General features: G+C 31.7%; 1 protein-coding gene across 1 annotated transcript; it reads right to left on the reverse strand.

The window, feature by feature from the left end:
- Nucleotides 1-526: 526 nt before the first annotated feature.
- LOC132729513 (uncharacterized) lies at nt 527-27,991 on the reverse strand. The gene is made up of 8 exons (XM_060715286.1): nt 27,359-27,991; nt 19,157-19,243; nt 12,917-13,014; nt 10,516-10,642; nt 9,470-9,646; nt 7,753-7,934; nt 2,781-5,239; nt 527-2,240 (listed from the first exon to the last, which is right to left on the reverse strand). The coding sequence occupies exons 1-7, from the start codon at nt 27,447-27,449 to the stop codon at nt 4,886-4,888; spliced, it is 1,116 nt and encodes a 371-aa protein (XP_060571269.1). The 5' UTR covers nt 27,450-27,991; the 3' UTR covers nt 527-2,240; nt 2,781-4,885.
- Nucleotides 27,992-27,996: the final 5 nt, after the last annotated feature.

The raw sequence follows: 27,996 nt of genomic DNA on the forward strand, positions 1-27,996 counted from the left end.
TAAGTTCAATTTTCCCATATAAACATTGTATCAAATACAGTAGTAGTATAGGTGGAATACCAATGTCTTTGATTTTCTTTTCATCTCTTAAAGTGTTTCTGCTAAGATTGGTAAATAAGACAATGGTTCGGGATTTATTATTTCCTTACGTGCCTATAGCAGTTGAGAAATAACACTAATAGGTTTAAATGAATTATTGATACCAAGAAAGGAATACAAAATATTTTAGTGAAATTCCTTACAAGCTTGAATACTTGGAAACAGTGAAAGCTGAGATGAAATATTCATTGGAAAAAAATTCTTCTCTACTGAACTTTATCACAAGACTTGGAAAAGGAAGATACACGCTCGCGGATTGTTCGGCTTTTATAAAAGGTGCATTTCTAAATCGTATATCTAACGTTAAACTTTCTATAGAATGTTTCAGTTACTTTTGTAAAACTTTCGTTTTACTAATATTTGTCTAATCCGTTCCGTACAGGAAAAGAAAGAATCTTGCAAATAAAAGGTACACTGGAGAAAATGATATTTCTAAACAATTTTATTAATATTAAATAATTACATTGTTTGACTTAATTTGGTCTTCAACAAAATAAATTATGTCTGTCTAATCCGTCGGTACAGAAAAAGCAAGAATCTTGCAAATAAAGGTACACTGGAGGAAACTATGTTTCTAAACAATTTTATTAGTATTAAATAGTTACATTTTTTAATCTGGTCTTTAACAAATTCTAAGTAATTCCAAATTAGGTAGCTAAGCATAAAAAATAAATGAACATAAAACGTTTTAATTGATGTTTCTGCATACATTTGTCGTTCTAATATGTACAACGTATTTAAAAGAAAGGAACTCTCCACTGAATTCCAGAGGTCAAATTAGAGAAAATTTGAAATTATTTTATAGATTAAGTGGGGCGCTTAAAACAAGAACATATGCACATGACATACGTAATGTATTTAGCAATAAGTCTTAAACCAAATGTGTTTGGCATTCTTAGATTAAGTTAAGTAAGCAGCGTTTAAACATTTTAGGTCATCTAAGACAATAAATTTATTCCTCGAAAAAGGAGTGAGAAAAATGATTTAAAATATTTCGCACAATTATTTTATGAAGACTTTCATCAAATGGTACAACAAATCTAAATAAAGATAATATTACAAGTCCCGTCATGCCATGTAAAAAAACCTCAAAGAAAGCAATTAAAGGTAGTTAATGTAGAAATCATAAGTGCTTTTATCCCTTGTTACTTTGCATATGTAAAAAAATAAGCCCACATTTAAAATAATGTTACGTCAAATAGTAATGAGATGCCAAGACTGGAGTTTCTAGAATTTCATTGCCACCATGCCAATACATTATGTTGCTCTGTTTCAATAGATTTTCTCCTAGTGCTTTTAAAAGCTTTGAATAATTGACCACTGACATTTTCTCGATTGGAGGCGAAACAGAAATCTATATGGATATACGCTCAAATATGACTTTCTTAAAATACGCTGTGAAATGAAAGGATAAATAGACAGTTGCTATAGAAACCAATTTCTTTCATAGAAAACCCGGTGTTGTATTTTGAGTCTTATTAAAATGAACATCTCTCTAGGCGTACTAATTATATCTGCTATAAAAGACCCTCTAGACAAATTACCAATATCAAAATACTTTTTATATTAAAGACAATTAACCTTGTTACTATGGTAACACGATGCTGATAATTTCTGCCGCGTGTCAATTTAGATATTGAAAAGAAGTTCCAGCGCTTTCAACAAGGCACGTCTTTATTAAAAGTCATAAAACAAATTGAGGCATGATTCATATACAGCATACAAAAACAAAATGAATTATTGATTATAAAAATAGATTATTAAATTTCAAAATGTGTTGTATTACAACTTGTTTAATACATTTTCTACATATGATTTTATAAAGACCTTTATTCATAACAAACATACTAGCTTTTTTGTTGTTGTTTTTTTTTCTTTCATTAAACTAAACATGACTCAGTATGCAATGATTTTACCAAAAAACAAATACCATCAATTGTGTTAACATTTCTCTCGATAATTATTTCATATATATTATCTAACAGGTTAAATGAAATGAATAACTATCTACAAATCTAAGTACTAAACCTCATCCAGCATCAGTTATCTAATTTCGTAGTACATAAAACATAATTTTAATACATGTTTTCATAAGGTGATTTTCTCTTCTTTTCTTGTTCTCTAATACCACCCAATGCAATCTGCAAAAAAGGAGAGAGAGAAAAGATGTTTGAAATCGAAACGCCTTTATCATACTGTCTTATTCATGATGTGACATATGCGTGCACTGTGAGCTTACACTGGAGATAAAATAATGAAACAGTTTTTGCTACATTTAAATATCCGGGAGAAAATGGCTTAGCTGAAAGAGCAAACAAAACTTCAAGTAATTGCTTTTACGCCGAAAGCAAATGAAGATTGTTTTTATTATGATGAAAAACCGAAATTTCTGTGGAAGTCAAATCTTAATATAATCAGTTTTCAATTACACAGTCTCAGAATATATTCGTAAATTGCTAAACCTGCATTTATTTAAGAAAAAAATGGGGGAAAAGGGCTTACTTAAGATATATAATTTTGAATATAATGTAATTTATAAAATAAATTTGACAACAAAAAATCATTCAAAGCGTGATTTTATTACAATGCACTTTTTATACCGCATTGTCAATATAATTATATTTCGTGCAATTTTTATTTGAACAAAGTATTTAGAGTGATGCAAAGTACACTTAAATCACCTTAAAGTCTTCTTCATAAACATACCACTCAACGTGTTGTTTATCATTACACACTCAGGACATGTAATCTGAAATAAAAACCCATAAAATATGATTTAAATGACATTAAAAAAAAGTTATTCAAAAGAGAGACATTAACAATTTGAAAAAACGATACATTAATCTTTTAAAAATTATATCAAATCGATATTATTACGGAAACAAATTAGAAATAAGAAAGGGATAGTTAATAAAGATAAGAAATAAGAAAAGGATTGTTTCGTTTCTTTTGACAATTTAGTACAACGTTAGACCTACCATTTAAACGTAAAACACCTTCTGTCAAAGCATATTTTTTTCAGAAAAATGTTCATGAAATATTGATATGGCTGCCGGCAAGACTATAGACTGTTGTATCATTCTATGGCTATAATCAAGTTTTCAGAACGTCATTTTCTTAAACAGATTCACGCCACCACTGACATCAGTTACTTTAGATATGTAATGTATTTTTATATGTCTGGTAATATTTGTTGCTCCAACTGTTTTTTGTTGAGTTTCTACAAACTGTTATCCTTTTCTTCAATGCAAAATATATTCAAACCTAAATTGTACATATTCATATCAAATAAACAGTAAAACCCAGTCATTATTTGCGCTGTAAGAGTGAGTGCACATCCGATCATATTTCAACATGTCGGTTAAAAACAGGCTCTTAAGCCAAATATCATTGTCCTTTGCAAAAACTTATTTCCACTAATGATTGTTTGTAATTGGCATTGGTTTAAAAGAAAATGTACAATTCAATCCTTTTACATAAGTTGCGCAAGTCTTATTTATGTACAATACTGTTGCATACATTTTAGTTTTAATACCGATCCATCTGCCAATGCTTTGCAGTTAGTTTCTATTTATCCAAAGGCAAAAGTTGTGAGTCACTATTTGGCTTTATTTATAAATTTTCAATGCCATTAGCAGCTTTGAGCACTAAACATTTACGAATGACGTCTTCATAATATAATGATCGTGTCTCTCCATTTTAAATTGTTCTCTTTTATTTTCCGTTGAATCGCATCTTTATTGGAAACACTGGCAATGCTTTATTATTAGTTTAGAAGTGTGTGTTCTACTTCCTTCTAAATGTGAAATGTCTTTTCCCGCGATAGGTTATATTAGATAAACAGACATTGGCAGATTGAATTTGGCAAAATTGAATTGGTGAACTGTGATCTGTTACATATCGAGAGATGTTGAGATGTTTCAGACGTTTTGGACGGATACATAGTTCTGTAAATGTTAGCAGAAAGTACACAAATATGATTAATCCTGAGAATAATTGTGATTAGTTTTCTGCGAAGCGAAGCAATGATCTGCGTCGTGACTTTTCAATAATATTGCAATGGCTTCTGCAATTCGTTTGAAAGTTAGTGTTTGTGGAAGTGATGTTTTCACGTCATTCGAATAACTCATACTTATGCCACTGATTTAATATGATACATCATATTTTTAATACCTATTTACATACACAGACAATGTTTTTGATATTATAATGAAATAAGCACAGTAATATGTTTTTGTGTATGCATTGCTTTGTGCTCTTTTTGACATTTGTCCATCTATAATAGGGTTCAAGAGTTCTAGTACTGTGTTTATATACAACGTGAGTATGTTAACAAACATTACGTGACGGGAAGCTTCACAATAAGCAAGGGTTAGATCGTTGGGGCAAAAGAGTTACGTTCATCCTTTACAGACGGCGTCACCGTGCAAATCAAATGTAAGAACTTGTTGTGACTGATTACCGATGTTTACATAATTAGACATACAATAATAACAAGAAGCTTCAAGTTGTATCTGTTGATATCTTGCATATATCTTATACTGTCTATTCATCAGTGTTACACCATTCATTGAAATGTAGCAACACAAGTAACGTTGTTACTACAAAACAACACCTCTTTAACTTCTGTTAGTCTCTGTCCGTCAAGCAAATTGTCACCGACGATATGGAATTTGCATATTTGAGTGACATCATGGACTGCTGCGGTGACTCCACTTTATTGCTATATTTTTAACCCAGAGGGGTTAGTGGTTGGGAGTTGTTGCATAATGCTATATGTTATGGGCTATCTGAATTGCCCGAAATAAAAAGCAAGAGCCGTTATTGAAACAAAAAACATGTTTGAAGTTACGCTTGATAGAGGTGCTCTTGATCGACTATTGTGTTTGCTGTCATCAATTTTCTTTGTATTTGTATTTTCATTTTGCTCTTCATCTTCATTATCTTCGTCATTATTAACTGATATAACAGTTTTTTGCACCTCGTTCTCTTGCAATGACTGATATTGTTCCTCTTTGTTAAGATTATCGACTCTCGTACATAGAAGTTTGTCCTGCTCTTGTAGATAGATACGTACACCAAATACTTGAAATGATGGATGTAACATACATGTTGGTAACATGCTGGGTTTGAATAAAAACTGAAATAGACATTGTCATAAGTAAGTTATACTGACTTCAAAAGTATTCATTCAAATAATTATATTAAGTAAAGTTAATTCCTTCCTTTAAATAGTATAAAGCTATGTCTAATGAAACACTCTTTTTTGAAATTTATGAAAAGGAAAATTACGTTGTTTCCAAAATGTTATGGTCAGTTTTTGGTTTCTAGGATGAGCTGTAATATGGAATGTATGCTATTTAACATACGGTGAACCTTGTGTTTTCCAGCTTTACTGGTGGAGGAAGAACTCCGTTCACTACTATTCAGGAACAAGCGGGCACACGAGTAGAAACACTGACTTCTTCCTTGTGCCTGAGAGGTTGCTTCTGAAGGTTAAGGCATAATAATTGTACCACCATTTATCCCACGTGATAGTAAATGTGTTCAAATTTCTAGAGTCTATGCATATATTAGCTCCAGCAGTTAAGGTGGTTTTGACCTCTGCGTAGCCGTTTGTAAGGCCCGATGTTAGCCAAAATTTATTTCCTCTTTCGGCGCCATATGACCTAAATTGTGTTGGTGCGCCATACAACAAAACAAAACAAACAAGAACAAACAACAAAGAAGGACATAAAATGTCCTGTCTTTAGCGGGATTCTAACCCACAACTGCAAGGGTCTAAGTGAACATAAATGATTTGGAACAAAATCATCGCTTAGAACTGATTCATTCATGCACTTTTGGCACACAATGTCTCGGAACTTTAGAGAAGTTTTATAAAGTTTAAATAATGGTTTTAGGGCAAGTTAGATAGTGTAACCTGTAGAAAGTAGCGCTTTATGTAAAATAACGTCATGTTAAATAGTAGTGTTTTGAAACAACACCAAAAATAAAAAGAGTTTGAGAAACTTTAGCATTTATAAGGCATAGTGGGCATTAAGGAAATTTACAAACATTTCTTTCATGCTGGTATTTTGGAAGTATGCTATTTAGAACCTCGAAAAATAACTTTGTAAACTACAAGCAGCATATGTTTAGCTTTATACATTTTAAAGTTTGAAATATTTTAATTCATTGCTGTACGTCCGTTTGATTAGATAAAACCTTATCAATGCTAGAACTTGATATTTCATTGATTTATTTTAATTGTTGCTCTTTTTAGAATCATTTATCAGTTATTTATCAGAGAATATATTACAAAATAAAACATTATATATAACATCGGCTTGGAGCCCAACTGGGTTCCAAACAAAAGCGCACCAAACACTGATAATTATTAATAATTTTAAAAAGTGACACATTACAGGAAAATCAATGACGACGTTAAAAATGGGAAGGGCAATTAAGAACTAATTAGTAAATAGCAATAAACACATTTGTACTGAATATTTTATAAAAGCTTGCTCCCATTTGGCTAGAAGTGATATCTAGGTGTCATTTCACCCCTAAAATAGTGCAAGGAGATGCACACAGAGTCTTCAATTCCTCCCTTAGAAGGATGCTAAAACAAGTCGCGCTACGAACTAAACATAATTATGTTATTGTTACTTACATTATGCCTCAGAATCGAGTAATTTTTTCCTTCTTTAAAAAGACAGAGATGGGTTTTATAAGATATAAATAGTTTTAGAGCATGTTGGAGACTTATAACCTAAAGAAAGTAGTCCAGAATGTGAAATGATTTGTAATAAACAAAGCAAAATGTAAACAAAACAGTATTTTGACTTCTGTACAAAATACTAAATCACTATAATTGCACCAGTTGTTAAAAAGCGAAACAAGTAAGCAATAGTTCAAGTAAATGGCCAATAAATGTCTTTTTGTGTCGCCTCTACGGAGTAGTGGCGACATATATGGATCACTTTTCCGTCGTCTGTCTGTCCGTCTGTCGGTCTGTCTGTCCGTCTGTCCGTCACAAAACTTGTCCGGACTACTTCTCAAAAACTACTGGTGCAATTTCATCCAAACTTTACAGGAATGATCAGTACTTAGTCTAGTTGTGCATATTGTCAGCATTTTCCGGTTCAATGGTTTTTGTCAGAGTTATGGCCCTTTAATAATTTTTATTTTTAAAGTTTGTCCGGACTACTTCTCTTATACCACTAATGCAATTTCAATGAAACTTTACAGGATTGATCTGTAGCTCAAGTCCTTGCGCATATTGCACGTGTTTTCCGGTTGAATGATTTTTGGCCGAGTTATGGCCCTTTGATAAAGGTGTTTTTTTCTGTGTGTTGCCAGATACACAAAAACCTGTCCAGACTACTCCTCATAAACTACTGGTGCAATTTCATCCAAACTTTACAGGAATGATCAGTACCAAGTCTAGTTGTGCACTGTCCGTCTGTCTGTCCATCTGTCACAAAACTTGTCCCAACATGAAATTGGCCATCATGAGGCGACACATGTGATCACTGATCGCTCTTGTTTTAACTATAAGGTGACCAAATTAAAAAAAAACTTCAAAAAAGCATTTCTGAAGGCATAATGGGCTTTTTAAATATATAAAAATTAGAAAATGTGTTTTATTTTTACAAAGGTGAAGCTTACTGGATATGTATTTGGCGTAAGTCCAAACCATCCGACGCTGTCATCAACGTAAAAGTTGTTTGGTCGTCCCTGGAACACCCAACCAAATGCCCCTAGGTTTCCTTCTAAATCATACATTAAGAACAGCGGGTAAAGCTTTTCACATGGCAAAGAAGGTGTCAAACCCATAAAATAATGTGTTCCTGTAATAAGAAAACAACAACAAAAGTCATTTGAAAAATAAGTACATTACTAGCTGGTGGGGTATCTAATGATCTTTTTTATAAAGAAATGTTTACAGAAATACATGTAAGAGGGTTGTTCCAAAAAGTCATTGAAAACAGTGGTTAAATACAAAATACTTATTGGGCTTCTAAACAACGTTTTACTGATGCTTTATACGCCATTACTGAGTACACTTATTTTATCATACTCGAGAATAAAAGTACTTTTTGCAGCCTTTACAAGTCACGTTGTATCCGTATCCTGCAACTTACTAGCGCTGACGTCACGAATTAAAGTTGTGACGTAAATAAAGGTCGAACATCCGGTTCCATAAACAACATAGATACTCAAATTTAACGAACCACATAATTATTTAATCAAAAACCTAAAGACTTAATTTCAGCAAGAATTAGAATATTTGTCATCTACGTTTTAGTATTGCCGGACTATTTTCATTTTATGTTCAATGTTATATTTATGTTCAATACGATACACATCTTCATAAATGGCAAGATACTATCTTAATTGGTGCATATATTATTGATGCTAATGACATTAACACGTCGTTTGTGACAAAACCAGCGTGGTTGAAAAGTTATGAATAATTTATGGATGTAATATGAAGATATCTTTTGAAGCTGACAGTTTTGTGTTTTATGGAAAGTTCACTTTTGATAGGATTATGATTTTGATAAAGAAGAATTAGCTGGCATTTCAAAGTTTTATAATTTGCCATCAAATGCATCTAACGTTGACAAAAATCCAAAACTTGTAACATGATGAACATTTCTGGTTAATTAAACACAAACGAAACGCAAATGAAAATTACACAAACAATCGTAATTGTTTTGAGTTATAAATGAATGAAAATTGTTATATATAAACTGAATTTTAGTTCGTGTATTTTTGTAAATTTGGTGCAGAATCATCCTATGGAAAACCTTATTTGCCGGTATGCCAATTAATTTTTGTTCAGTTATCCTAAAACAAAAGGATATATATTCAAGCATTATCATACTGCTTGTTCGTATTTTTAATTAGAGATGTACATTACTAATTGAACAAAACCATGATGAAACATCAAAAGAGAATATTTTCAAAACATTTTATAGCTGCTGAGAATGATAGTAAAGAAATTTAAAGTTGCATGCCTCCAGATGAGCCAAAATATTTCAAGAAAACCTAACTTGAGCAAATTGTATTACATTTTATGACAGGTAAATAGATTCATAATTTAAGTAATTCTTCACATGTCATGTGCTATTAATGACTGATTTGACAGGGCTTATCACCATATTTCTACAGCGTGACTAATGCATTTAGGGCTATGTTTTGCATATTTTGACCTCCTTTTTTATTGGTTATTTACCTTGATTGTAAGTGCAATGTATACATATTTTTACTTACTTAACAATATTGTACTTTTTTAATACGTTTTCAAATTTTTCATGAAACTTAGCATACATCTGCAGGCATGTACCTTTAAGAGAGATATTAAGTCAAAGTGACTCACCCATTAGCGGTGCACAGTGGCCTTTCTTCCAGAGTTGTGAAAGATGTTTACTTTGAAGTGGTATGTGCTGGTGATGGTTTTCTGGATTGTTTCCCATTTGAATATAAAGACCACGTCCCGGCCTCACCCCTTCTGGAAGCAATGGACTACATAGAAGGGATGGGTGTTTGAAATAAGCTGAAAGAAATGAATCATGTTGTATATATAATAAAATGATTATACTACTGACAAATACACATATTAAATCTTACAGTAAAGCTTCCAATAGAAATAGACATGTATAAGTATCCTATACGATACAAGTTTTTTAATATATAAAAGACTGTAGAAAACCACACTTTTTTAAAATTTGAATAATATATCATTTTAAAGTGACATTATGCTCATATTTTCGAAGTCAAGTTGAGCTGAATTGACTTTATATTTCAAAAGATTAACTGACAAAATGGTGTTTGACCAACAGTTGATATTGAAAAATGTTTTGAATAAAAATATAAATCAGCCTAAAATCTAAAAAGACTGCCCCACTCTTTTTATAAACTAAGGGTTATGTGTAAATTCTAATATATATTTACAGAAATTTAGTTGGGATCTCTGCGTTATTTATTGTTTATGCGAACTTAATTATTAAATAAAGAGGAATTATGGCAAAATGAAAACTTATTTTGATATTCACCCCTTCACGCATTATATACCCTTTGATGGGCATAATGTCACTTTAAATAAAGAAAGAAGTAAATATAATTCAAAACAAATTAAATGACGAAATTCATTTGTCATAGTTTTATTTTTACCAAATCAGATTTTAGTCAAACCAGAATTGATAAATCAACATGGTTTTTCAGCTTTAATGGTGAAACTAAACTTATTTCAGAAACAAGCGGGTACCCGAGTAAATTTTTCTTAAGATAGCTGAGTTTGTTAAATTCATGACATCATTTTACTCAAGGTGATGGTCAAATAAGATTATGTCAAGGTCATTTACCTTCGTTTTTACAGGAGTTTACTAGGATAATTAAACAATGAGGCAATATTTAAGTACAAACCTGTAACTGTGTAATGTAAAACACCATGTTTGTCTCTATGACCTTTAAGCACTGGAGGCATTATCTCTACGGGTGGAAGGTCAATAGTCATATTGCGGGAGTCGAACCCATGCATATTACCGGGGATCTAGATATATACAAAATATAACATTATTATATATGACATAAAGAAAGGACATAAAAAGCAAGCTATAATTTAACATGATATTCATGAATTTAGAATGAAAATAGCACAGGCGTTTGTTCTAAGTAATATTTTATGAAGTACAATATTTTAATTTACTCATAGGCCACCAGCCCATTATATGTTAATGGAAAATTTCCAATTTAAAATTAATAATACACTTAAATGTCCTCAGTTAATTATTCTGGATAGTAATGAAAGCGGTTTGTTTTTGTTTCAATACAATAATTTATACATTAAATTCTGTTTGAAAATTGAGTCAAAAAGAAATTAGACATAATATTATATCATGCCATACTGCAATAATATATTCAAATGAAAATTTAAAATATGATTGTTTCTTTTTTTTAATATCAAGATAAATATTAAAGCAGCATGCCTTCAAATTTATGCTTATTTTTATGATGATATTTAAACATGTTTTTAAATGTAAAACATTGTTAAATGAATTTACACATTGCAAATGGCACTTACAATCCATTTACCAAAGAGATGTCAAGATTTGCAAATATAGCCCTACCTGCGTTAGTCACGCAGTAGAAGTATGGTGATAAATAATGCAAAATTAGTCATTAATCGCACATAACATGTAAATTATTACTTGAATCTTTTTACTGTTCTTAAAATCTATATTTATATATTCTATATAAGTTTGATTTTCTTGAAATATTTTGCCTCATCTGGAGGCATGCAGCTTTAAATATTATGCAATCAACAAAGCGTTGATGCATAATATATCTGTGCAAGTGCATTAGACAGAGAAGTACGGAATGCCGTTAGGGCCATCGCCTATGAATGTGTTGATCTAAAACGCGATAGTCTATAGTACGATGGTGAAAACGCGAAATCACGAAACTACGATGGTGAAAACGCGAAAGCACGATGATGAAAACGCGATAGTACGATAATGAAATCGCGACAGTACGATACTACGATGATGAAAACACGATAAACTATCGTGTTTTCACCATCGTACTGTCGCGTTTTCACCATCGTAGTTTCGTGAGTTCGCGTTTTCATCATCGTACTGTCGAGTATCGCGTTTCAGATCAAACCATTCATAGGCGATGGCCCTAACGGCATTCCGGAATGCCGTTAGGGCCATCGCCTATGAATGTGTTAATCTGAAACGCGATAGTCTATAGTACGATGGTGAAAACACGAAATCACGAAACTACGATGGTGAAAACGCGATAGTACCATGATGAAAACGCGATAGTACGATGATGAAATCACGACAGTACGATGGTGAAAACGCGGTAGTACGATGATGAAAACACGACAGTACGATGATGAAAACGCGATAGTACGATGGTGAAAACGCGATAGTACGATGGTGAAAACGCGATAGTACGATGATGAAAACACGACAGTACGATGATGAAAACGCGAAATCACGAAACTACGATGGCGAAAACGCGACAGTACGATAGTGAAAACACGATAGTTTATCGCGCTTTCATCATCGTAGTATCGTACTGTCGCGTTTTCATCATCGTACTGTCGCGTTTTCATCATCGTGCTTTCGCATTTTCACCATCGTAGTTTCGTGATTTCGCGTTTTCACCATCGTACTATCGACTATCGCGTTTCAGATCAACACATTCATAGGCAATGGCCCTAACGGCATTAGACAGAGAAGTGATAAAGGTAAGCATTCAAATTAAAACAGTCGTTAATGATATAAAAGTGAATGTATAATCCGGGTTAACCCCTTGCCACATGACGATAGGTATATCACGTGACCAAAATGGCGGCAATATCATAAAAAAATTAATATTTTTACAAAATGCATGTTATCTTTACGGCGCCTATTGATTTCCTTTTTAACGTAAAGCATACTTGTTATTTAATAAATATATAAAGATAGACTGTGATAAAATTGAAAATGAAAGTGAAAACAATTTTACTCGAACTTTAATTGGGTTGGCAGTGATATTTGTACTGACCAAGGGAAGTAACCTCTGCTAGGAGTTTAAAGAGTTCTACGCAGCTAAATCTCAAAGTATAATTATATATAAGTATTTAATAGCATAAAAATATGTATGAAAATGTAAAAACAAGAAAGTTTGAATAATATAGCGTTACAAGTTCTATAAATACGTCTTATATCATTCGTTATTTGAAAAACATATTAAACAATGAAATGAAATATAAATAGTTACATATGGGTGTTACGAATATATGAACATATAAAATATATCGTAACTTAATTACCGTTGTTTGCACACCAGCAAGTTCGCCATTTAAGTCATAAATCGGTAACGCTGGTGTATCTATTTCTTTTGTAAATAGGAAACCATGGAAATAGTCCGCTGCAAATTAGAAAAGTAAAAAATTACATATATGAGCCGCGTCACGACAAAACCAACGTTATGCGTTTGCGACCAGCATGGATCCAGACCAGCCTGCGCATCCGCGCAGTCTGATCAGGATCCATGCTGTTCGCTATCAGTTTCTCTACTTGTGATAGTGTTTGTAAGCGAACAGCATTGATCCTGATCAGACTGCGCGGCTGAGCAGGCTGGTCTGGATCCATGCTGGTCGCAAACGCATTACGTTGGTTTTGTCGTAACGCGGCTCATATAAACTTCATAGATTAAACTCGAGCGAGCATTATTTATTGAAATTCATATATAATTAATTTACCATATCTTTCTAAGGTAAATTTCCATATATGGTCATAGTTATGTATCGAATCACATCACCAATATACTCAAGTGTTTTTGAGCGCTCAGCTGATTACCATTGCTTAGTAACGAAATCCCAGTAGCTACATTTATTAATAACGCTAAGATCTTTGTTATAATATTTCTGTAGCAAAAAATAAAGTATCTTTTATAAATGAATTCTCGTTTACATAACGCGCAAAAGATGATTTTTTTTTCATGAAATAATGACAAAAACCATTTAATATATTTAAGACATTTAAAAGCTTTTTTTATTTAAAGGTCGTTGTTTAACGTTCGACCCATTTCATTAGATATGCAGTTATTTCCCTTTATGATTGAATATTTTTTTGTGCAGCGTTTTGTATCTAAAATTGGATTCAACGTTTCTGTACTTGTCAGTGTATATTGATTTTGATTTTTTGTTGCTGTTGGTTTTTTTTTTGTTTTTTTTTTTTTGTTTTGTTTTTTTGTTTTTTGTTGTTGTTTTTTTTGTTGTTGTTTTTTTTTTCTTAAATATGAAAACATATACCCTTTGCATGAATTTCAATATTTTTTCACTAAATGCAAAGTGCAAAACTTCACTAAATGGTAAACACCAGGGTTCAATTGCCATTCTTATACCGTTCTGTCTGTCCACAATAACATTTTCTCGCTTGGGTAGCAAACTTGTTATTAATTTGTCGAGTTATATTTTGATACATGCTCGCACCTGGCGGGTATTTCCCCATGATGAAACATACTTCGGTTAGTCAATAATGGAGAAAATGAGATCTGACAACCAAACAAACTTCTAGTGATTATACCATGGATAATGATACGGTAAAGTTTTATCCGATGTCAGCACAGTCTTGCCTACGAAGGATAGGATCTTGTCACGCTATCACTGTAGCTTGTTGACGCCAGCAGGCAATTAAATTTTAATCAACTGGAGGAAACCATGACAACTATGCATAAAACAGAAGCTTTTAAGCAAAAAACCGATAAACATATAGGTAACGCAATAAATTATTTTGTGCAACAGCGAATGTTATTTGCCTTGTCTGGTTTCACGAAAGTAAAGTATTAAAATTGCTAGTACTATACATGTAAATGGCGATTTTGCATCGTATGGAAATCTTTAAAACTGCTGTATCAACATTTATCATATACCCGTGCCGCTTTTGCGACTCCGTATATAACAAATATATATATATACAAATTCAGTGTTAAACTTACACTCATTCAATATTCTCTATTTAATACTTAAGTTTCTGTTTTAGCCATTGTCATCAGAAATGAAAAATCTTTCTGAAGAATCATTTTTTTTTCTAAACCATACCAGCATTTAAGCAGAATATTGTATTTTAGTTTTCAGAAGAAGCATTATTCCTAGCTTAGAGCAACTGGCCTGGTATATTTTTCATTGTTTATTGCAAATAAAATGCTAGTAAAATATATTTTGTCGCCTTAAACGTATTAAGGTTGAAAACTCAAATCATCAGGTTTTTTTACTAATCTTTTATCATAATACATTATATTTTAATAATATCCATGCGTAAATATTATATCTTATTATTTGTTTATCAATTGCTCGAAACATGGCTTAACTGACATACTGCCAAATTTTTTCCCGAACATCTTAATATTTAACATTTAATGTAATTTCAAGTCAATATAGAAATATACATTGTTTTGTAACATACACGACTATTTATATTGCAGTATTATTATTTGATGTCAACTATTATTAATGTATATATGCTTAAGATGACCTATTGGTCCATCGGGCCGGGTGTTATGTTAAATTATTTTCGTTATTTGTAAATTGTCATAAACATGTCAATATAATGAAATATTTAATAACTTACTTATTTACTTACTACCTAAACAAAGACAGGAGACACAAATAAATGTTACTGCTATGATTAGAGAATCAGTTCATGCAACAACAACGATAGAATTTCAGGGACGAGTAAAATTTCGTATCAAGCTCACATTGGAATGCGATAAAGTAGTCCTAATTATGTCTGTTTCTCCCGATGTAAATACATAGCACTGTAAATAAAACTTAAAAGAAAGCGCTCTTTTGACAATGTCAATCTCGATGATGTTTTCTGAAGCAATATGAAACAGACCTTTGTTTCGGGATGTCTGCATCATCTACAGTGATTTATTTTACCAGCATCGCTGTACACGATCATATTGATAAAAAGTGAAAGCTTTTTTACTAATTTAATAAAAATGAGTAGTAGAAATTGAGTTTAGGTTGATTTAAATGTCTGGAAGTAAAATTGGAATAAGGGGTTTAAGCAAATATGGCAATGAATTTTAGTTGTGTATTATTTGAAGCCAGAAATATGTCTTCTTACGAAAGTCAAACAATATATTAGAAATAGCAAGCAAAAACTCTTTATTATTGTGTTTTTTCTCATCCCAATCTCTGGCAACCAGTGTAACTATGGTTTCAGGAATAACGTATTGTTCCTATTAATTCGATGGACAAAAAAAGAATAGATTACATGGAACATCCAAGAAGCAGATTAATTCAGCCATCATGGAGAAACAATGTATCACTTGCTTATCCGACAACAATTCAACAATTTCCCAGAAATATGCTGATTTCTAAAGAAGAAAAATCAACATTTTTAACATTAGACTCTGAAAATTTAGAAGGTCAGACGTGTATTTATAAATGTCAATTCCAAAATTTTAAATACATGGTTGACGATAGACATAAAAAGATTTTTTTCTGTTGAATTGGAAAAGGTCTGTAAAACATGTTTAGAGTACCTTTTTTATAGTATATCAATATAATTATATATTTAGTTGCAAGGAATGAAGCCACTCATAACCTAGATATTTAAAGAGAAGTTTATGTTAACAAGCATGTTTTGAAAAAATTAAACAGATTGGATACATGCATAATATTCAACACTGAAATCAGAGAAAGAAAATATGTCAATTTAGAAAACTGGACTAAAATTATGTATTTCCATTTTTATAACCAATCTGTACCGTCCTTTCTTTCAAATGCTTGAAGCTTTATTTAAATCACATCATTTTAACATTCTTTTCTAGATTACTAGTTATGTTACATTAAGATCATTTTAAAGAACAAATTAACGACACAAACTATTGGTGTAATGAGCATTACATTAACTTCTAAATACACCACGACCTTTATCTTCCCAAAGTCCCCGCAGACAACGCACGGTCCGTATTGCATGCTTTGATGTAATCAGCCATACAAATTGCGCCATATGGCGCGAGAATTCGTTACATTGGCGGCATTATATTAAAATTTATGGCACTATAATTTCGTTGAATTTCATAGCTCGAAGACATTGCGGGTGCTGAAGCACTAAAGGGTGACAAAATCTGAAAATTATAGGAACAAAAAATTACGAATGCATCCCAATTAATCAGTGATGCTTTTAATTCATTACTGGTCATAACCAACGTAACAATTTTAATGGCGTGCAAGGTATAAGTCTTCTGAATTTTAGTGAAAATGTGACCGTTAAAGATTGGACAATTAGATCAAAAACCAACACAAATTTAAATATCAAAACATGTTTCACTTTATTAGCTTCGTCAATTGATAAATCTACACCGTTTAAGATTGTAGGTTCTACGAAAAAAAAAAAGACATTCCATTTTAACATTTCAAAATTCATTTATTTTAAATACAGAAAACATCTTAACGTGCTAAAGATGCAGTATATGAATTATACAAAATTACTTATATTTTAACCGTATTACATTGTACATGTAGGGTTAACCAGAAGTTTCATTTCTTCTCAATACTCGTGTTTTATATTGATACAAATACATGAATATAAGTGATTACCATTTAGATTTTCGTTTTTAATCGTGACCAGTGTGACCAGATAATTGTTTATATTGAAATAAGAAATAGAACAGGCCAATCAATCTAAATGAAAGAACAATGTCTATCAATAAATGTCCATTAAAGCTAATGGTGCATGCACATAATCCTCGTTAAAACCGAACATAAAAAGTAATAGAATATTTTGTTGAAAACTATTTTAGTCTGTAACAATATAATATCCATATATAAATCAGAAAAGCTTATATAGATCATTTTTGTGGGAAAAAAATACCAAAAAAGAGTTAAAACGTGGTAGTACAGGTTTTGAAATTATATATTCTCAGTTGTAAAAGAAAGTGTGCACTTGGTTACATATAAATTCTGCATACATACATGTGCAAAATATATGGTGACTAATTTTGTATCGAAATTTTGTATCGAAATATATTGACCATGCAATACTTTAAATTGTATTGATTTTGTAACCATCAGGATTTGACTTCCGTGAAAATAGCGGAAGGATGAAAGTAAAAGTAGCATAGTTGTGACTTTTTAACGGTTTTCTTATTGTCACGTGATTATTTATCAGTGTCTGTTGCGTTCATTTCATCTGATGAATAAAGAAAGTGTTGAAACGGCATGGACCTGGCATAACACTATATGGACTTGGGTTGCAATTATGTTACAATAAAAAAATCAAAGATAAACACGCATTTACAAAAAGTGCAGTTCTACACCTTTAATTTTCCAATCCTCGGCTGTTTCCATATTACAAAAGTGCTGGTAATAATCAAAATTTCAATTAAATGTAATCCACAGTGTAGTCGAAACATTTCTGCAAATTTTGAAGCAAATACGAGTATGCAAAGTTTTTGCTCAAATTAGTATACAAAATTTCCCAACCAAATGTACACTTTCTTTTGTAAATGAGTATAGCGCATATGTGCAAGTTTTTTTACCTTTAATACTAAATAATGAAGATTTGCATGTTGGTGTTGCAGTGTTAATGCATTGTTTTTAAAATGATTATATTTTAACGTATCAACAAATGGATTATAGAAATATGAAAATAATAAGGACTGTCATATTGCATTTCCCTTACTTTTATTTTTAAACTGCTGGATATTAATGACAAAATGTTCCCTTGGGCAATAACGTTTCATCCGACGCACTGCTAATATATTTTGACTATCAACATAATGAAATAATGCTACGTCGCGCTAAAGCCATTTATTAAGGTTCAATCTTAGTTTAAGTCGCCTTAATTTACCCGTCCATGTTTGATAGCTTTTGTCACACAGTGACAAGTTATCATTTTACCATTCGCTACAAAATCAATAAACGCTGTGAGAGGAGAAGCGCCCCCTACAAGGTTTCATTTAACACATTTTGGTTTCAACAAGGAGCTGAAGAACAATGGGTATCCCCTCGTGGCACGTCCATTAATCAATCTGTCTATTGACAGGACTTTAAATAGCGATGGATGGCTTCTTTTTATGTGTTAAAGACAGATTATGCAAAATGTAAACGGACTTCGGAGGCTTCCGAACACATCCTTAAAGACAAATGGTCAAATTAAACAAGTAGTGTCAAGCAATTGACTCTAACATGTAACGCTGGCTGGACAAATTATTAATATATAACAGACATTGAAATACATAACGGTTTAAAGACAACAGCAGCAGCAAAAAACCATTCAATTAGGGAAATGGCCTAGAACCTTCATATTTCATACTTTTGGACAGAGATGTCTAAGCCTTTCAAGATATTGAAATATGACACTGGCCCTGAATTTAATATCATTTGTAATCCATTGTTAAATTTGACGGCAGTGACATTTTTGTTTTATGAATATACAATTTAAAACAAATCTTAACTTTATAGATAGGAAATCATCTTTGATCATAAGAAGTACGCTACCTATTTTTATATTTCTGAACTATACAAGTCTACAATTCATTCTTAAAGACTTACTTTTACACACGTCGTTGAACCGTTTATATCCTTCCCCAGACGCTAGGCCTTCGTACTTTGGGAGAGTTCTCCAGAATCCATAGCGTACTGGAAGAGAAAATAGATGAAGGCACTAATACAAATTAATGCTATTATGTATAGATAAATGTCAGTAATGTGCCATCATCCTTGAATAGATTGTCATTAACACGATAACAATATAAATCTTCACAATTTTTTAATAGGAGTGTGCGATTGTGACATTTAAACTAGTGTATTTTCCCAATCTTTCTGCAGACATTTCAAAGGGTGAAAATTAATAAAACATCATGCTATTATTACTGTGAAAATATGACTTGATATATTTCAAGTATCTGGGTTTTTATTGATTGCATATGCATTTATAGTTTTTTCTCCAATAATATGATGGTTTATATTACAATAAATTTATCAGTAGTTTTTCCATTTTTTTGTACATGAATCAAATTTGTTATTTAATTCGAATAAAAAATATTCAAAAACGTTAGTCACACTGAATAAATTCAGAAATATATGCAACATAGGAAATCGTGCTTCCGTTTGAATTCAAATGATATGAAGAAAAAAGGGTATATTTATCATGCTGTTACATCATCATCATCATCATCATCATCATCATCATCATCATCATCATCATCATCATCATCATCATCATCATCATCATCATCATCATCATCATCATCATCATCATCATCATCATCATCATCATCATCATCATCATCATCATCATCATCATCATCATCATCATCATCATCATCATCATCATCATTATCATCATCATCTTAATCATCATCATCAACATCATTTTATTTGAATTGTTCCTTTCCATTAGTTGACAACTCATAGGTTGTATGCAACACTATAATGCACTTAACACAAAGTGATTGATTTTTTCTGCTTAATATGCAGATCTTTTCAAACGTATCATATACATTAAATAGCAGTTTAGAAGATCATAATTAGTCATCTCGTTCCATTATATATGTGGTTTTAAAACAACTATAAAATATGTAACAGATATTGGCATAAAAGCATGGCCCCCTGTAGCAAGATAAGAAGAAAGAAGAATATCAATTTTTCTAGTTTGAGAAGTGATCCGGAGAAAACCCTATTGGATTAAATGTACGGCGACATATTTCTTAAAGAATGTCAAAAACATCGGTTAAAATCAATGCAAACAAATAAGCATTTGCAATTAAAGAAGCACTTTTTACAGCAATTTTATTAGATTTCTTTTACAACCAATTTTAGTTGAATGTGTGAAGATGGGTTTACATTTAAAAAGAAACTAAATAAACTCTAAGTTTATAACAAAAACTCAAAAATATTCAGAATCAAAGTGCCACTTTGCAAGTTTCACTCGTACTATGACAGAATTTACTAATTTGTTCACTGTTTTTCCACTCCATTATTAACGGAATAAGTTTGAAGGAGGGGAATCCTGCATCCATGTATGTTTTACACTAATGTTATATCAATATAAATAAAGTGTTTAGAAGCAATTATAACATTTGTATATTTGACGTCATTTGCATCAATGAGAACAATTTTTTTTTTAATTATAATGTACAATTTTCTTTACACCTACACCGTTCTGTCTGCAATCCATTTCTATCAATATGAAATAAACATTCAAATGTCAAATATTCTCTATACGAAATCAGAAAAAAACATCAAAATATGATATCTTAACAAGACAATCAGTAACTTCTCCGTATAAAAGCATGGTAAAATGTTTATAATGAGGACAATTTAATGACATACTAATATGCTTTAGTCTATATGATCAATTAATTTCTAGAAAATTTGGGCGGTGAGTGGGAGGGCTAATACAAAAACAACCACAATTAAGTTTGAATAAGACGCTTTATAATTGATGTTACATTTGCATTAGACAGATTTGCAGACTAGTTTGTATTAAGTACATGTGAATTGTCTGCTTCTTAATAACGTTGTGATAGATTAACGGAAAAGCAACGATATTTGACTTGTGAAAAGATGTGTTTTCTTATATAACAAAATAAACAGTAACGCTGCGATATCTGACTTGTGGAAGGAAATGCTTTTCTGTATTACAAATAAAAGGTAACCCTATGATATCTGACTTGTTGTGGAAGGAAGTGTATTCCTATATAACAAAATAAACGGTAACGCTACGATATCTAACTTTTGTGGAAGGAAGTGTTTTCCTTTATCACAATTTAGTATTTGTAATCATGGTACAGAATACCTATTGTTCAACAGCACACAATCACAAGCATCCAAAGCAATACCAGAGATAAAAAAATCTTCATAATTTGTTTCGTACGTATCAATATGTTAAGAATCCAATTTGATAATTTGTGCTTTAAACGTGTGACTATCTAAAATATACAGACGGTCATATAGAAACAAAAAGGCTCTCCCTCTCAGACTAAAATAAATGAGAGTAATTGCTGTAAAAAGCCTATCATGCATTATACAGTAGGCTAGGCCACCTATTAAATTCAGCTTTTCCTGAGACATATTGCGCAACAAAGCAAATTGTACTTGCCATCAATTTTCGTATATTTTGTTATTGCTCGAATGCATGCAATTTGCATTAAAGAAAGAGAACGGAGAAAATGGAAGTCTCTTGTAATACAGAGAGGATACAGCAAAACTAACATTGAATCGCGTGAATTCTCGCGAGATTTGAAAAAAGAATGAGTTCACTGATTGTATTGCTATCAGATTCTAAATGGAATCAGCCTAATGCGCTTTTAAGGAGCAGCCACGAGTTAGGCATGGGCTTAGTTTTCTATTTACATCAATAATTCATGATGTTTACGGCATATGATAAATGATCCAGAGGCCATTTCATCGGGAAACGGGAAAAAAAACACTATAAAACATAGGCTTAACGTGTTTAGTGACATTTCAGGACTCTTATGGCTCAAGATAAGTTATTAGACTAATGCCTTTAACTACAATGTGCACAAAACACACCCAAAGTCCAGTATATATCACCTAATTAATATGCTGAGAGACGAATTTAAGGTCCTTTGTGCCACTTGCTTATCTAGTGAGGAAAACAAGTCTTTGCCAAACGGTCTTCAATTGAGGACAATGTTCATAGTTAACAAAACAAGAAAGTGCAGTCTATATTTGCTAGTAAGTAGGTAGTAAGTCATCTGTACCTTAGAAAAAGGGTACAGTCTAAATTTTCTATAGCAGATCGGTTATACCTTACAGAAAATGTAGAGTCTTAATTTTCTCAGCGAAACGTATATTATAGAACAATTTTCAGCGACCAATAATATTTGCCGACCAATGAAATCGCTCGGATTTTCAAAACTGTGTCCATCTTACTCGTACAGACAGGTAAATTTAGTTATTAAGTCAAACACTAAATAATAAAGAGTTTGGAACGAATTGCGAAGTACCGGTCGCTTCCTTTTGGGTTCTTTATTGTTAAAAATTTTCTTAACAAACACAAATATATACATAGAAAACTTGCACAGGAAATAAATGTTAGTTTTTAGAAGAAAAAAAAAACCCTGAAATATTCCGCTCCTCATTTCTGTACATGCAATGTACATACAGCTGTTTTAGCTCACAGTTCTAATCAAGTAAATTGGATATTTCTGTAACGGGGCGTGATTCTCTCCTTTTAAGTTCGTATTAATCTAATCTATGCACAATATCATTTCCTGCGATATTAAATCGAACGCCGTCTTGTCAAAAGTGCAACTTTCAATTGTAATCACGCGATATTACAGGAAAAGTAGAAAAGAAAACTGCAGACGGCTTCGAAATTCTTCAGTGTAAAATTTAAAAAAAAAGATCCACTTATTTGTACTGTCTGAATATGAACGTCTTTAATAACCAAGAACCATTTGAGATTGTAAAGTTAAAATTTTTATATGAATTATGTCAACTCTGTGTCTATCTTTTTTATATTAAGATATGAGTAAGCGAAAAGGTATTTGTTCCTTGTGGATAGACTGTTTTTTATCATGATAATACTAGCACGGAATTTAAATAAATATGCTATTTTACGGAACTTAATGGTTCGTGTTTTATCTTGACAATACACTGACGCATAGAGAACTCAACCATGAGGAAATCCAAACCTTAACAATTACCAATCTCGTAAATATTACATTACAATTACGTTTATTGCCTCAAATATAATCATGTCCCCAAACACCGTAGCCGTTTTACTATTTGAGCCGCGTCATGACAAAACCAACATAACGGGTTTTCGACCAGCATGGATCCAGACCGGATCAGGATCAATGCTGTTCGCTTACAAACCCTCTAATAAGTAGAGAAACTGATAGCAAACAGCATGGATCCTGATCAGACTGCGCGGATGCGCAGGCTGGTCTGGATCCATGCTGGTCGCAAACCCGTTATGTTGGTTTTGTCGTGACGCGGCTCATTTCTTACGTCATGTTCCCAAACAGCTGTTTTATGATTTCTTCCATTTATTATGATGTATCAATTTCAATTTTAGTCGTAAAATAATAACAATATTAGGCAGTATATCATGTAAAAGATATAGATTTCACGTTATACTAGAAACTCTCCTGTCAGTTTATGCAATGAATCTAAAATGGTGACAGGGTATGAAATCAAATTCTAGAAGTTTTGCATATTTTCCATACTAACGTTACACATATCAAATAGCATTGTCTTTGAGAATATTTACATAACGTTTCTCGCTCATGGTATTAAAATAGACAGGAGAATACTGAGATAAATTCCAAAATTACCATTTTCCTGAAAACGAAATAAATACGTAAACTTTACTGAAACTGGTGCCGGATATTTGCAGAACATATATTGCAGTGTATATCAATAAGCAATTTTAAAATGATAAAGTAAAACAACAAACAAACAATAATCAAATAGTGGATTTGTTGTTTCTTATAATAACTTCATGAAATACTTCATTCATTGTACAATTACCTGAAATTGTTGTATTTCACACGTCGTATTAATACATGATCATCACGTGAGACGGCGCAATAATACATCGCGCGATGAGAAACACCTTCTCACGTGCATGAATACGTCATATCCATCTTATGCTTTATATGACTTTTCATTGACTTTTTTTCAAAGACTTGCAACATTTGGGCATTGTTCTTGCCTGTCTTTCTCTTTCGTTTTCTAAGATCGCAAATTCAGATAAGATTTCCTTTATTCTTTCATTCAAAAATCAATCTTGCAACATGTTGCACAAGGCTTGAGATTCCCTGATTTAATCAAGCCCTATCAACAATGCTTGATTTATGAAAAAAATGTCCACCGCAAATTGCTACAGCTGTTCAAAATATGTTCATTGAAAAAATCTTTTAGTGTTTAGACATGGAGATTAAAAAACCAGCTGAAACAGTTTGCACTCAGTTGTATACTGCCATGCATTTTATGCTTTAACGTGCAAAATTGGTCCTCACTCTAAAAGATATAATTCATTTGCTTTCTGTGTCTTTATTTTAGATTAATTCATTTTGAGATGATTTTTAAATGCATTATCATACCCGCATAATTACAGGTCTACCTCTTTTTTCATTTAAAACAAATTAAAGTTGTAATATACTAATCAAATTTCCCCATTTGTTATTAGTCAAATTACTTTCTTCGGAATTAAATTCTCACGAATTAGTAATATTTTTCCTCTCCTGAAAAATGATTTCATATAGTGACTTTTACATGTTATAAAAAAATATTCAAAATACCATCGCAATGCTTTCATTGATTTTCTAATTTAAGTCGCACACATTTAGGGCGCTGACCAAACCTATCGCGTGCAATTTGGAGAAATTCTATTGAGGGTGAGGTCATTATTTTCAAAGGGCTGGAAGTTAATAATTCAAGCTTGAATATATTGGATAGATTCCTTATAATTAATTCAGGACTGTTGAGAGTCCCTCCATATATTAACAACTTCATTGTCTGTCTAGTTATAAACTTTTACTTTTCCAAGTTTATAAGTGAATCGTCATCCGGGTACAGCTGTAATAAGTAATATGATAAAAATGAATATATTCATATATACATGCATGTCTATAGTTTCCTCCATTAAAGAAGAGTATTGATCGTAAATCATTTACATGTTATATAATACTAGAACCTACTTGACAAAGTACATAGATTAAATGAAATACTTGTATTTGATAAAAAAATATAATTAAACTCGTATAATATCTAGTAGATGAAAGATTCAGTTGAAAATATGACAAATCAATGCTGTTTTAATAATAATAAAAAGAAAAAAACCCTCAAAAATCGAAGTGTTTATGATGGCAACCTTATTTCAATAAGATAAAATAAAGAAACAATGGATATGAAAAAGGCAGACCTTTTGTATTTGTGTATTCAGTAATTGTGCAATCTATCTTTTTTGAAATACATGTTATATTTCTTTGATATTTCCAGAGTTAGGCATTTTATTCAGAATAAATCTGTTTTAATCAATCAAACCTGCTACGAATCCCATGCAACATAAATGGTAAACTTGTATTAGATTGAAAAAGAAGACAGAAGCATTTTTTTTTAATTTCTGGTTTTCACGCGAGCCTGTCACGGAACGTGTGCACGTAATCTTTTAGATTTAGATATGTATAATATATGTATAAAACTTAAAACCGTAAGTACAACGGCCTTAATCAATGTTTTTTTTCAAATCTGCTGTTTTTTGTTTCGAAGTTTTTTCCAAGTAATCCTGCTATTTGCGACAAGAACATCTCGCAATATATTATCACTGAGGTGACGAGTATTTGCAGTCACTTCTTTCTTCAGCTTTTGAACAAATGTGTGGATTTTAATTAACATCGGTGCAGACACACGACTTGAATTCCGGAATGTCGTAAAAGATAAATGTAATAGTGCGTTTTGTGATAAATTAGAAGATGAATTCAATTATACAACGAGTTAGTTTCAACCGGAGAGAAATATCCATCTAAAATTTCATCCGGGCCGTTTGAAAATAATTACATTAGTAGCAAATAATGGTTATTTTACTCCGAAAGACGCAGTAAAACACGGATGTGTGTAAGTAATTGACGGAGAATGATTTTTTTAATATAATTATATATGAATAGATTAATTTATCTCGGGAAGTGTAAGCATTACAATAGTCATGTATTGCTTATTCTGGGGCACTGTTGTATAGTAATCCAGTGTAAAGCTATTAGTCGATAAATTTTCATAATTTGCGCACAACCTCAAAGGTTGTACCCCTAAGAATATGTGAAAGCAAAAATTAAAAATTATAAAAAATTGAGAAATTAAGAAGTTAATTATTTTCCGTGTAAAACATTACCTGTTATTTTATAAAATGGCATAATTTGTTACATTCAAAGTATATTGATATCAACATACTTCTGTCCCGTTTTTAACAGAGTAAGGGCTTCTATTTCATGTTTTGTCACATGTTGATTAAGAAAGGGCATGTTATAGTGTTTGGTTAAATGCATTTTTTTTCTTCTTTTTTTTTGTTATTAGATCTAGTTTATGCTGCACTCCGTGACCTGAGGTGTTCTCATACATACAGGAGAAGATGTATTCATGAATTCTAGTATTATTCTTATGTTGTAATTTTTCATATTATTATTATTGCACGGCAGCTGTTGATAAATATTGTTGGTCACAAAAGATTGCACACTCCCGGGAAAACACGTCACATTTTGTGGAGAGACTGACTGATTCACTGCGGTATCAAAACATACATGAACAAAAGATATATAGAAACAGTATCATCTTGTCAAGGGCCATATTGTATTTAAAGATAGTATAACGATTCGACTCTTAAAGGTCACAATACAAGATGAAAATATACGTGAAATGGGATCTTAAATGTGTAGTTAGGCGTAAATCTGTCCTTACTTTACATTGTTATACTTCTTAAGTATACTTTCTAAATCTCAAAACATTTAAACACGATAATAAAGAGTTATCATTTTCAGGATTTAAAACTTGAGGGGTTAAATTAAAAATATATCTTTTACTTGAAATTTGTTTGGGAAGATATTTATCATTAATACATATATTAACTTAATGTCTGTTCTTAGTCAAATAGAATACAATGCAGAAAAAAGAAAAGAAAAGAAAAGAGAAAATAAAGTAAAACAATAAGATACTATAATTTAATGATGTTAATGATGATGATAATGATGATGATAATGATGATAACGATGATGGTAATTAACGTACCACTGATTTTTTCCCAGACATCTCTATTCCTAGATAATCCTCCCGTCAGGACAGTATTAAGAAGAAAAATTACAACATATTGAAGGCACATTTTTGACGTTATTCCCCGTTCCAACACAGCACTTATAGCACGCACGTTTAACTATATGTTCCAGATGTGAATTTAACTCTGCTCCGATAACAATTCCTGTTAAAGTTCGATAGTAATTACTATGTTGCTGAAATGAATGTCAGTCCAATAAATCACAAAGGTTTAATCCCAAATGACATTCGGAAAAAAAAAACGGAGATCAAAATCCATGAGAAATTCTACGATGGAATTTTTTCAGTATCTTGTAACAAGATTTTTAGCAAAAAGAAAAGAATGTCTGAAACAAACTGATTTTCATAGTGACAATTATAATATCCAGTGAGTTATAATTGCAACATCGGCGATGTAAACAGCTGGTCGGCTATTGTGAACAAATCCAGTTGCTTTAAGTTCTCGATGGTGGTCTAGTTTGTGTATAACATGTAAGGAAAATATCCAACAACAAACGAAACCAGCATCTTTTATATCATCATTTCGTTGCATCAGTGATTTTCACGCTATTGATATTGTCGTCTGCTACGACACCACGTTGACTTCGCTGTGTCAA

This window comes from Ruditapes philippinarum, unplaced genomic scaffold (assembly GCF_026571515.1).
Source record: "Ruditapes philippinarum isolate M1 unplaced genomic scaffold, ASM2657151v2 ctg967_1_1_1_1, whole genome shotgun sequence".
NCBI lineage: Eukaryota > Metazoa > Mollusca > Bivalvia > Venerida > Veneridae > Ruditapes > Ruditapes philippinarum.

What these genes read in the sequence shown, in the direction of transcription:
- LOC132729513 (XM_060715286.1), bottom strand. Translation starts at nt 27,449, where the DNA reads ATGTGCCTTCAATATGTTGTAATTTTTCTTCTTAATACTGTCCTGACG. An exon ending in TTGCTGGTGTGCAAACAACG is followed by an intron (nt 10,643 to 12,916) that starts GTAATTAAGTTA and finishes GTATATATCTAG; the next exon opens with ATCCCCGGTAATATGCATGG. An exon ending in TTTACATTACACAGTTACAG is followed by an intron (nt 9,647 to 10,515) that starts GTTTGTACTTAA and finishes CATTTCTTTCAG; the next exon opens with CTTATTTCAAACACCCATCC.